At 43.0% G+C, this 12151-nt stretch overlaps 1 protein-coding gene across 1 annotated transcript in view; it reads right to left on the reverse strand.

The window, feature by feature from the left end:
• Positions 1 to 4380: 4380 nt before the first annotated feature.
• The window catches only part of LOC117051988, a 37393-nt gene continuing 29622 nt past the window's right edge, over positions 4381 to 12151 (reverse strand). The window contains exons 14-18 of the mRNA XM_033158715.1: positions 11373 to 11980; positions 10292 to 10862; positions 9269 to 9471; positions 7632 to 8018; positions 4381 to 4773 (exon numbers count right to left, since the gene is read on the reverse strand). Coding sequence (XP_033014606.1) covers positions 4492 to 4773; positions 7632 to 8018; positions 9269 to 9471; positions 10292 to 10862; positions 11373 to 11980 — 2051 coding nt within the window. The 3' untranslated portion in view covers positions 4381 to 4491. The remainder of the gene's footprint in view (positions 4774 to 7631; positions 8019 to 9268; positions 9472 to 10291; positions 10863 to 11372; positions 11981 to 12151) is intronic.

The following is a 12151-nucleotide window of genomic DNA, read 5'->3' on the forward strand; positions in this document are numbered from 1 at the left end:
TTTGTTGCATTTTAAATATACTGTAAGCCACCTCAAAAACTTTGTTGAGCAGGTAAGGCGCTAATATTCCAAATAAATGGACACATAAATATGTGGTTTAGTTTGCAATCAAAAGTTGTTGCATTTTTGTTTCATTCATTGTCATAATTTAAGAGGGATTTCTGCAGTTTAGAGTAACATGCCCAATTCCATGGCTCTGTTGCAGCACTGGAGTTTGTACTTATTCCTCTTTCCGTTCAAAAGGCGATGTGGCACTTTGGGGGAAGGTTAGAGATGACTCAATTTTAATTGCAATTCATTTAGGATGTGGTCATCATTTCAGATATTTGCTGTCATAACAGGAAACTGCAATTGATCACAAGGAAAAGAGAGGTGTGCAGTTGGAGATTTGGATGGCTATTAATTGTAAATAAGGCAAGGTTTTTAGCAGGGCAATCAGAATAAGCTCCACTATTTGACTGCTGATTCAGAATCCTAAACTGTGTTTTATTGTAATTAACTTTTTATTTTGTTCTGTGTATATCATATGATGCCCTTTTGTTGTTTATGGCCGATGGCTAACGCAAATAAAGTTCTTATTTATTCATTCATTCTAAATAATGTGAATCCCACCCTTTCCTGGTGCCTGGTTAAGTGGTGGTCTGAGGAAATAATAAACACTATTGGTTTTTTATCCTCCCTGTCCCCAGCCAGCTGACATCAGGAAGGTCTGGAGTTTTTCTTTTTTTCTTTGCCAGCAATAGTCAGTTCTGTGGCAGCACCTTGCATCTGCTGCCATCTTTGCTTCACCAAAGATTGAACAGGTGTGGCTGCAGCTGGCTCAGCAAACACTTTGCTGAGTATGGGAGGCAGAGGCAAAATTTGATTTTGTTTGTATTTCAATGAGAAGCTACCTAATTTTCACTTCTTGAACCATTGTGCAAGTTGAAACACAGCTGTATTTCCAAACTGTGCAATGCAGTTCTCCAGTCAACTGATGTGTAGAAAGATTCATATATTAGAGGAAAGTATACCACCACCCGCCGCCCCCAAGAATCCAGCTATTTGAGGAAACAACATACAAATAAGCATTAGGGGAAACTGCTTGCAAAATGTGTATATTAGTCAAAACTGCATACACATTAGGATAAAATAGCATGAGTATTCTTAAAAGGACAGTTCTCAAACCATTGTAGAAATGTGAACTGAATTGAAGACTGGGGAAATGAGAAACCAGAACTGACAAATTCATCCACCACTAGTAGAAAGCACTACTTACCACTGAAGAAAACTGATCTCCACAGACCAACCTTCATGCCCTGAACTTGACAGGTGACCACATAGGCTCTGCAGGCCCTGCACAGAATGTCATGGTGACCTTTGTAGCGGCAGGTGTCAACTACACAAGCATCCAAGTAGAAAGTTGGGTCCATGGCCTCATGACACTGCCTGCATGGCCCATCTTTTCTGGTGAAGATGCCACAGTACTGGTCCCCCCTGTTTCTCTGTCTCACTGCATCCTGCAGAACATCCTGGGACCTCCTCCAATTTCCAGCTGCCTGCAAATGGGATTTATTCCTTGCCTGAGTTCCATCCTTCATAGCAAAGCCATCACTGTTATTCTAATTGGCATTGCCGCAAGGTCAACAGACAGCATTGGCATAAATGTTGGGAATAATGACCCTGGCATAGCTGCACCAGTCAAAGCAGACTCTCAGATCAAAATGTGTTTTGAGGAAGCTGTGGAGTCCGCTGGTGTAAACCTTCAGTTTATTTTCAATAGGTGAGTGGCAGATCCATGAAGATTCTGTTGACATGGAAAGCATGTGGAAGGGACTGCCAAGGGTTTTGAGTGAATTCAGTAAAGGACGTGTGTTGATTAGAATTAACTGGTGAACTGGTTGTGCCATATGAAATGCACTTCCAAAAATCATCCACTTAGTTATGCTCTTCCTTATGAAATTTTGTGGATTTATAAATGTATCAAGTCTCTTTATTCTATTCTATTTTTTTAATGTTAAATAAAGTTCCGTTTTTAACCCAGTTAGATTGACTGTTCACCTAATTTTCAGAAGTATTTGGCTGTGTTCTAAGAACCTTCCATGCTCCTCTGGATTCCTGTAAAAACAGTAACACTTAATTTCAGCCTGATTTACAAGGAAATGTTTTGTATGTGTTTGATGACTGCAACATAGCATGTGAAAGTCTGGTTTTAAAAACATCCACCAGAGGGCTGCTGCTTTGAATGCAGCGTTTTTGCTTTATGCAAAGAGCAGGCAAAAAAGCTCAACCCTGATAAGTTTATCGTATTAATGACATGAGCTGCATATTTTTAAAAAATTCTTATTTATGACTATATCATAAGCATCAATGCTTCTAACAAAGATGAGCAGGGCTGGCATGTGACAAGGGCCAAATGGCAATACTGAGAACTAGTCTTTAAAGAATTAATGAAATGGAGAAGGATAGTGGCTCTGAAGTGTCCTCCTCTTAGCAAGGCATGTTGGAAACAGACTAGGAAAGGCTGAATCTGTCTATTGTTGTTTCTCTAATTTTTCTAATTCTAACTCTAATGCAAGATCAGTTCTCCACATTTCCAAATCAGTTTGCGATTTTCTTAAAAAATCAAAGTCTCGTGGAAATTCATTGGCATCAAAGTGCAATTTTTCTCCTAATACAGTGGTACCTCGGTTTAAGAACTTAATTCATTCCGGAGGTCTGTTCTTAACCTGAAACTATTCTTAACCTGAGGTACCACTTTAGCTAATGGGGCCTCCCGCTGCCACCGCACGATTTCTGTTCTCATCCTGAAGCAAAGTTCTTAACCTGAGGTACTATTTCTGGGTTAGCATAGTCTGTAACCCGAGGTACCACTGTATACACGTTGGCGTGCATTTATGCCCAATATGTACTTTTTTGAAAAGCAATTGTACTTGCAGTTAGTTTCACAACTTATTTTTGTTCCAGGTAATAATTTCGTTTGTCTCATTTTGTCAGCATCTGTCTCAGGAGAAGACAAAGTGTTGGAAGGTGGCAGCACCTTCTGTGACTGTAGAGACCAATGTGGGAGAGAGATGTTTTGTTGAAGCTGCAGCAGATGAAGGCATCCGGTTGTTCTGATGCAGACGCACTGGGACATTTCTTCTCTCTGTACTCCTCCCAGAGGACATTCCTCCTCTGGTCACTGCTATGGATATACAACCTGACTGCCTTCTCAAGGCACTCATCTCATATTGTACTTTTCCATTTCTGTACAATGGTACATAATAGTATGCGCCTTCATCTGCCGCATACTACGGTGGAACCTCAGTTGTCGAATGTAATCCGTTCCGGATCGACAACCGAGGCACTATTGCCAGTCGGCAAAATTCATTGAAGAAATTGAGAAACTTGCCTCAGAAGCCGTTTGACTTCTGAGGCGTATTCAGAAACGAAAGCATTGACTTCTGCGTTGTCGGTGTTCAGGTTCCGAATTGTTCGGTTTCCAAAGCGTTCGACAAACAAGGTTCCACTGTATTGCCCTTCATTTTATTTATATATTGTTTTTATTCTTACATTTCAGTTACCTCTGAGTTGATATGATTTTATTATTTCCCTCAGTGATTTAAATAAATTTTTATGGCATATCATTCTTACTTTTGTTCTGACTCGTGTCCTTTCTTGTTACCACCGCTACCTCACCCAAGGCCGAGGCAGAAATTTGATTCAGTTGCATTTAAAGCTGAATTTATCAAATCCACACTTTCTGAAACAATATGAGAACCAAAAAACAACTGTCCTTCAAAATTCACACTTAACCAAATTTGACAATGCAGTTCACACAAACACCAATGTTAATAAAAATGCATATATTAGGGCAAATTGTGCATAAAAATGAATATATTTGTGAAAATAACATACAAAATGCATTATATTATTAGGTGGAAATGCTTGCAAAAATGCACACACCAGTCAAAAGTTTATATTAAAATCTGTTTTTAGGAGAAATTCAAACTAAAATGCTGAAGCAAGCTCAACAAAACTAAATACAGGGTTTCTAAAAAAAATAAAAATGAATATTTAAAAGGTTTTAAATGGAGGTGCTCCTTGTAGACAAAAGTGCCACACAGAAAAACAAGATCTTTGTGACCCATGTGTGCAATAACATACTTGTGTATACACAGCTTTAGTCTTTAAGGTACCACAAAACTGTTTACTCCCACTGCCACGGATAACAATTTTATATCTGATGTTCATTGCTGCACTATTTTTCAGTTATAACATTACAGTGTTCATCACAAACAATGCAATTAAGTATTAATGTAACTAATGGGTCACTGAAGAGTCAGCCTTGTTATTGTCAGCTCATGATTGCTTCTACACAATATAATTCGACAAAATCCACACACACACCCCAGGAGAAACTATGGTGCAATTGCCTCCATCTCTGCTCAGAAATAAGTGGAAAATAAGCAGATCCACAGTCCTTGTGTATTAAGAAAGACCAGCCGTCCACACAGAAATATGCTCCTTTTAGAAGTCTCTGGCCTCCCAGGCATGTAGGACCTCAGCAACATTTGTTCCCACCTTCCCGCTGGGCATCTTCAGATCATCAGAGCTGTCGTCATTGAAGTTTCCACATGGGGCACATAGCTTCCCTGCAAGGGCCTTCCTGACTTTCACTCTCACCTCTCCACTGGGATGAAGGTGAACCTGCACCTGAGAGGCCTGGTCAATCTGCATCCCATCGTGAACTTTGCTCACAGACACTTCTTCAGAGACCTTGTATGGCAGGCTTACTGGACGTCCATTTACCTGAAACACGTAAAGATTGGGGCATGAGATCTTGTTTTGATGAAGGCCAAGAAGCCAGCAAGAACCTCAGAATCCACAGGCAAAAGCCAATTAACATGTAGACTACACCAGAGGCTAGCTTTGCATTAAGCATCTAAAGCATGGGTAGGCAAACTAAGACCCGGGGGTCAGATTTGGCCCAATCACCTTCTAAATCCAGACTGCAGATGGTCCAGGAATCAGCATGTTTTTACACGAGTAGAATGTGTCCTTTTATTTAAAATGCATCTCTGGGTTATTTGTGGGGCATAGTAATTAGTTCATTTTTTTCTCTTCAAAATATAGTCTGGCCCCCCACAAGGTCTGAGGGACAGTGGACTGGCCCCCTGCTGAAAAAGTTTGCTAACCCCTGATCTAAAGTCAAGAAAACAATAGAACCAACTCTAAATAAACTTTAGCTACATCCACTAAATAACAACATTAAGTCACCTTCACTATTCACTTATTAGTAACTCCCTGTTGTTGTTCAGTCGTTCAGTCGTGTCTGACTCTTCGTGACCCCATGGACCAGAGCACGCCAGGCATGCCTATCCTTCACTGCCTCCCGCAGTTTGGCCAAACTCATGCTAGTCGCTTCAAGAACACTGTCCAACCATCTCATCCTCTGTTGTCTTCTTCTCCTTGTGCCCGCCTCCATCTTTCCCAACATCAGGGTCTTTCCTAGGGAGTCTTCTCTTCTCATGAGGTGGCCAAAGTACTAGAGCCTCAACTTCAGGATCTGTCCTTCCTGTAACTCCCTAGGTACTCACAAACAGAGTTAAATAATGGTAAAGGACAGATTGCCCCAGCTCTTTGACTGGCAGGAGTACAGGTTTTCTTATAGTGAATGAGAATGCAGAAGTGGGGACAAGTAGTTATTTTGCAGTTGTCCATTAATCTCAATTAAAATAGCACAAAGGTTTAAGTGGAGAAGCCGAATTCCACCCACCGTTGAAGAGCAAAGGGATCAGCTAAGAAATCATCATAACCCTATGGCCTTTCAGATGCTGGCCTTCAACTTCCATCAGCCCCAGCCAGCATGGCCAATGAATCATGAGAGCTGCAGTACAACAACACCTGGAAGCTATCTCTGACTTAGCCTTCCACTGTTGAATGATATGGAAGGTTTCTTGAGAAATACACCCTTTTGGTTGAATTAGGCCCTGTGCCTTTAACAGCTGCTAAGCAGGCAAAAATTGATGGAAAATGTAATCCTCCATCAAGGAGGCGCAGTGATGGAAAACCTCCGGCCATCCAAAAACGATGGTTTCCTATCATAAACCATGAGATTGCCACTATTACTCTTCAGCATCATATTATTAAAAATGAGCAGGCACTGGGCGATTTTATTTTTCGCGTTGGCAGGGGATTCTGTCTTGTGAGTGCCTCTAAAAACAGTCTTGGAAAGATCAGAGGCAAACTATTTAAGAGGAACTACCTTAATCTTTCAGCTAGTTGTACTGTGCAACTTTTAATTATTTCCATGGATTAATTACTGTATACTTCCCCAACCAAGCAAATGCCAATTAGTATATAAAAAGGGGTTGTGTAATAGTCCAGAGAATCTCTTTTATGATGGGAAGCAGCCAATCCACTTGGTAGCATTGGAAGGTGGCTTAGAGTGACCAAGTCAGGCCATTGGGTACATCTACTTTATTATTGTCCACAATGACTAGCAGAAGTTCTCCAGGGTTTCAGGCAGGGAATATTCCCAGTTCTAGGTTGGACTGGACTTGGGACATTTTGCAGGCAAAGCAAATGCTCTGCCACTGTCAGGGATTGTACTGAAGAGGAGGAGGAATGGTGGAGGTCTCTCCCCCCCCTTTCCTGTAGCATTCAGAGAGGAGGAAGGCAGTCTGGAATTACATCAGGGCATTGAGGAAGATAGCAGCTCAGAGACAGGCAAACAGCAGAGTTATGTTGTGTTAGGAGAAGAAGGGAGGGAGGCAGAGCAGCTAGCTGACACGTCACTGGACTGTACAGCATACCCAACCCCCCCCCTCCCAAAATGCACCGTTTGTTAAGGGTGCTAGAACAAAGAGCACAGAGACAATTGTCCATGGACAGATGCCGTAAAAGCAGGTGTTGTTGCTAGAGAGGGAAGGGGAAGGAGCTCAGTGCAAGCAGCTCCATTATGACTGAAATTCTTTGTCTTTTACCGTGATGACTGAATAAATCATACATAAGAACTTTCTTGTTTCCTCCCTGCCTCTTGGTGCCATCAGGGGGAGGGAGAGGATTCCTCAAGCCTGACAGCCACTGAGCTGCACCTTATTGCGAAGGAAGCCTAAAGTAGGATTATTGTAAACAAGGACTACTTTGAATAATCTATGGCTATTTCAAGGGTTGTGGCTTCAGAGTTACCCCGCGTGACCATTGGCTCAGGTCACTTTGAAAATACTGTGAATTTGCTGTAAGTTCTAAACTCCCCAATATAGTCAAACTATTGTGGCTACGTCCCAGGGGTGGGGACCCTGTGAACATCCCATCAACCCCAACTAGCAAAGCCAATTGTCAGGGGTGATGCAAGTTGTCATCTCGTAACATCTGGAGGGCCACAGATCTGCCATCTCTGATGTATACTTTCAGACTTCACAAGCAATCAGAGTTGAACAACTAACTTTTAAAAACTAAGACATTTAACGGGGGGTCCAAGTTATTTGGGGGCTTCTTCCTCTCTGTTCGTTTACAGCAGCCTATGATAAGCCCACACATCAAGGAAGCAAATAACAAGCTGCAGTGACTAGTGATAAACACATAAACAAGTCATAAGAAGATATATATTGAACCATACTAATCTTATTAGGAACTAAATATATTTTCCCCTGAACTCTACTTACCCATGTCCTGTTGTTCTTTTTGACAGTGATGGATGCGTCAAGGAAGAAAACGTAGACTGCTCTCCCAGCTACCAAGCCATCCTCATTGTCCTTTCCAATGCTCACAGACACCCTGAACCAGAAGGGGGCACTTTCATCACAAACAGAGGCCAAGTCATAAACTCCACCGCAGAAGTACTTCCCTGAGGCACCGTCAAATGATCTAAGCTGGGCTCCAGGGGTGAGTTTGCACTCGCCCTCCAGACTTTCCATGCTCTCACACGCACGACGACCATCCTTAAGTGCGCAGGTGTCTATTTGGCAGCTGCTGTTAACGCAGGTAAGTTTGCCCAAGTCACCGCAGGTGCATTTCTCCATGCAATTGCTTGAGAAGATGCTCTCTCCAACCTGTTGGGAAATTCCCGGATAAAGAAATAAAGTAAGGGGAGTTGGAAAATAATGCAAACATTCCAACAGCAATTTCTTTTTATTTAATGATGTTAGCTTATTTAGAATGTCCACATGCTGATTTCCCATGTAAAAGATGCACAAGTTTATGTCTGACCTAAGAAAAACTAACCCAGTGTACCCCTATTCCAAACTCCATTCAGTAGCAAGGCTACTGCAGGCTGAGCTGACCTGAGAATGGCAGAGAGAAAATAAGACTTTGAAGCAGAGTTTCACTTACACCACCCTTTTCATCAACATAAGTTGCACAGGGTTACACTAGTCATGTGACTGACCAGGTGACACTGGGAAGTTTTACCTCAAGCAGCAAAATGTCCTAGGCCACCAGCCCTGGGCTTAGCCGAGGCTCAGCTGGAGTTCTGCCTATTCCGAATTCATTCATCCAAATGGATCCTAGGTTTAGATTGTGCCTTAAAGAGGGTTTTCAGCATTGGATTCACAGCTTCCTCCTTCAGAGCAGTAACAACTACTTCATCTTATTAAAATGTGTTTTATTTATTTAAGCATGTAAGATCACTACTAGATTAAAGGACTATCTAGTCCAGCATTCTGTTCTCACAGTGGCCAACCAAATGCCCACAGGAAGGCCATAAGCATGACATGAGCACACTCGAATTATCCCTTCCATTAGATGTATGTGTGTTATTCGTAAAATCATATCCTTCATTATTGATCAATCTGTTTCGGTTTCTCTCCGTTTCCCAATCAGTTCTCCACATTTCCACATCACTTTGTGAATGTTTATTATCATAGCTGTCAACTTTTCCCTTTTCTTGTGAGGAATCCTATTCGGAATAAGGGAATTTCCCTTAAAAAAAGGAAAAAGTTGACAGCTATGTTTATTATAAAAGGCCTTGTGAAAATTCATCAGCGTTTTAGTGAAAATTTCTCCTTATACATTTTAAGCACAGTTTTGCCTAATATATACAACTTTGCAAAGCATGCATCGTGCATGTTGTTTTCAAAAATATGTGCATTTCTATACACATGTTACTTGGCTGGAGAACTACATTGCAAAATTCAGCGAAGTGTGAATTTCAAAAGATGGCAATGTTTCAGTTCTCGTATTGTCTTGGAAAGTAGGTTCACCTTTATATGTGAACTGGATCAAATTTCTCTCCCGTCCTTATAAACCACTTGCACTGGCCCCTCTATATGGGAACCCTGATAACAGGGATACAAAGACTTACTTTGAAGTAGAGTCCCTCATGCACACAGCCACATTTGTCTGTAGGCACACATGCATCCCCATCAAACAAGTAGCCATCATCACATTGGCAGCCTTCAAAACATTTTCTGGTGCACTGGAGTGGAGTGGACAAGCTGGCACAGCTGAAATCGCAAACTGGTTTTGTGCATGTCTCATAGTGACTATTGGCTGGGCAGGTGAGGGCTACACAGAGAGAGAGAGAGAGCAGAAAAAAAATGTTTGACAAACATAGAATAGGGAGGCTTTCCAAAATGAAAACAATTATTTTCAACCATTTTGCTTCATCAGTATTATGGCACAGAAGCTTCTGACACTATAGCTGGCTTGGAAGTGTTCGCAAACATTCCAACCTCTCAGGGAATAAATATGTAAATCATAAATATTGGTAAAAAAAAGTAAAGGACCCTTGACAGTTAAGTCCAGTCATGAATGACTCTGGGGTTGCAGCGCTCATCTTGCTTTACTGACCAAGGGAGCTGATGTTTGTCCGCAGGCAGTTTTTCCGGGTCATGTGGCCAGCATGACTAAGCTGCTTCTGGTGAAACCAGAGCAGGGCACGGAAAAACTTTTCCACCAGAGCAGTACCTATTTATCTACTTGCACTTTAACGTGCTTTCAAACTGCTAGGTTGGCAGGATATATAATATTGTTAATATTAGGTAATTGTTGTTTTCATATATCCTATGTTGGATTGAGATATCCCATGCCAGGCAGAGTGGCAATCTGCATTACTTAACAATGTAATCCAGACCTGCTGCATTTATAGGCCCTCTTACAAGGAACTCAGAGTCAAGCAAGATTGCAAAATAGGGCAGCGGGCTGAAAAACAGGAACCCCGTAGAAAGATAAGAGGGAGAAAAAGGTTGAGGAAAAAGGTGAGAGAACAAGTGATCACATAGCACTGAAACTTACATAACTCAACCAATAGCTTATATTACTCTGGGTTTGGGGGAGACTCACTCCCGAAAAGGCAGAGATGGCAAAACCTTATCATCCAACTTACGACAGAAGGACTTTGTTCTCCAGGCTCCAATCTTGACTCCAGCAGACTGGCACGCAGCTGCATAGGCTTGAAGGCTTCGGCAGAGATACTCCTGCTCCCCTTTGGCCGCAGTCAAGTCATACAGGCATTGCTCAAGGTAATCCGAGGGGCTTACTAATGAGGAGCAATCTTTGAATGGTCCTGTCTCGGACGTGATCATTCCACAGGAGTCGTCATTCTCATACGGTGCTGTCTGGACTGTATCAAAAGTGGGGCATTCCTCACCACAGCCATTGGAGCAGATGGCACCATCCAGAGGGACCTGCCAGGAGGCCCCAAACTCATCCACTGTTTGTGCGGACTCCCCACTAGGCAGCAGGAAATCGTCCCGCTCGTCGCCATTGAAATTGCCACCCAGACCACACATGTGTCCCTGGTAGGTGCTGGGGACAGACACACGGACATAGGAAGAGGTATCATAAAGGACTGTGAGGCCAAGGGACGCCTGGACAATTATATTGATCCCCTCCTGAGTGATCCAGAGTTTCCCCTCGTCTCTATTCACTGGCAAAGTGCAGAATTCATCATCCACCTGCATCAGCAAAGAAGAAAGAAGCATATTCATGGGGGTTAGCTCTGAGCACAGGCAACTTCTCAAGCACACACAAATAAGAAGGGCATGTTATTCATTTGAAATAATAGGTAAAGGACCCCTGGACAGCTGAGTGCAGTCAAAGGCGACTATGGGGTGTGGTGCTCATCTCACTTTCAGGCTGAGGGAGCCGGCGTTTGTCCACAGACAGCTTTCTGGGTCATGTGGCCAACATGACTAAACTGCTTCTGGCACAACTGAACACCATGACGGAGACCCAGAACACACAGAAATGCCATTTACCTTCCTGCCACAGCGGTACCTATTTATCTACTTGCACTGGTGTACTTTCAAACTGCTCAGTTGGCAGGGAATTGGATGGAGCTCACCCCATTGTGGGGATTCGAACCACCAATCTTCAGCAAGCCCAAGAGGCTCAGTGGTTTAGACCTCAGTGCCTCCCATGTCCCTTTTATTTGAAATTATCTGATATGAGTAGCCCATACATACCATAGCTATCCATTTTCTTCCCCTTTCAAGGACGATAGTGTGCTGATGAACAGAGACCACAACCTTCCTTATCTGAGCAAGATGTCCATTTCCAAGCTTCTCATTCTCCACCAATATTGAGAAATTCTGCAGTCGAGGATCTGTGCTACAGACTTTGGCTAAGGTGTAAGTGCAGGAGCCATGGAAGCGAAAGCTTTGTCCATCAAAGGAAATATAAAGAGGGTCACCAAGTGCTATAGCTGTGCCGTACCCCGCAGGGTGACAGCCTTGGATGCCATTCTCCACCCTGCACTCCTCATGTGCTCCACAGGAGAACTGCCGGCACTTGGTGGCTCCATTGTCCAGGCAGCGGCACTTCTCCTGGCAGGAGCTACTGGGATAAAACTCCTCTCCCTTTTTGTAGTATCTGCCCTGGTGCACACAGCCACATTCTGCAAGACGGACACACTGATCCCCACTGAGCATGAATCCAGGATCACAAAAGCATCCTTCAGTACATGGTGCATCGCATGGTGCACCACACTTTATGGTGGAGGAACGGTTCTGGCATGTGCTGGGACAGCCGCTTCCACAGAGCTCATAGTGGGAATTGGGTTGACAGGGAAGTCCTGGAAGTAAAGAATAAAGACAATTATTCAGGCTGACGGAACTGTCTCCTTAATGCTGTGTGGAATACAGCCCCAGGTCTGTGAGGCACTACAGGAAAGAACCAAAGCACAGGGAGTCATTCCACCTAGTATTCCTGCAGAGTTGTAACGCTCTAAGCTATCCTTGATACA

This window comes from Lacerta agilis, chromosome 8 (assembly GCF_009819535.1).
Source record: "Lacerta agilis isolate rLacAgi1 chromosome 8, rLacAgi1.pri, whole genome shotgun sequence".
In the NCBI taxonomy this organism is placed as follows: domain Eukaryota; kingdom Metazoa; phylum Chordata; class Lepidosauria; order Squamata; family Lacertidae; genus Lacerta; species Lacerta agilis.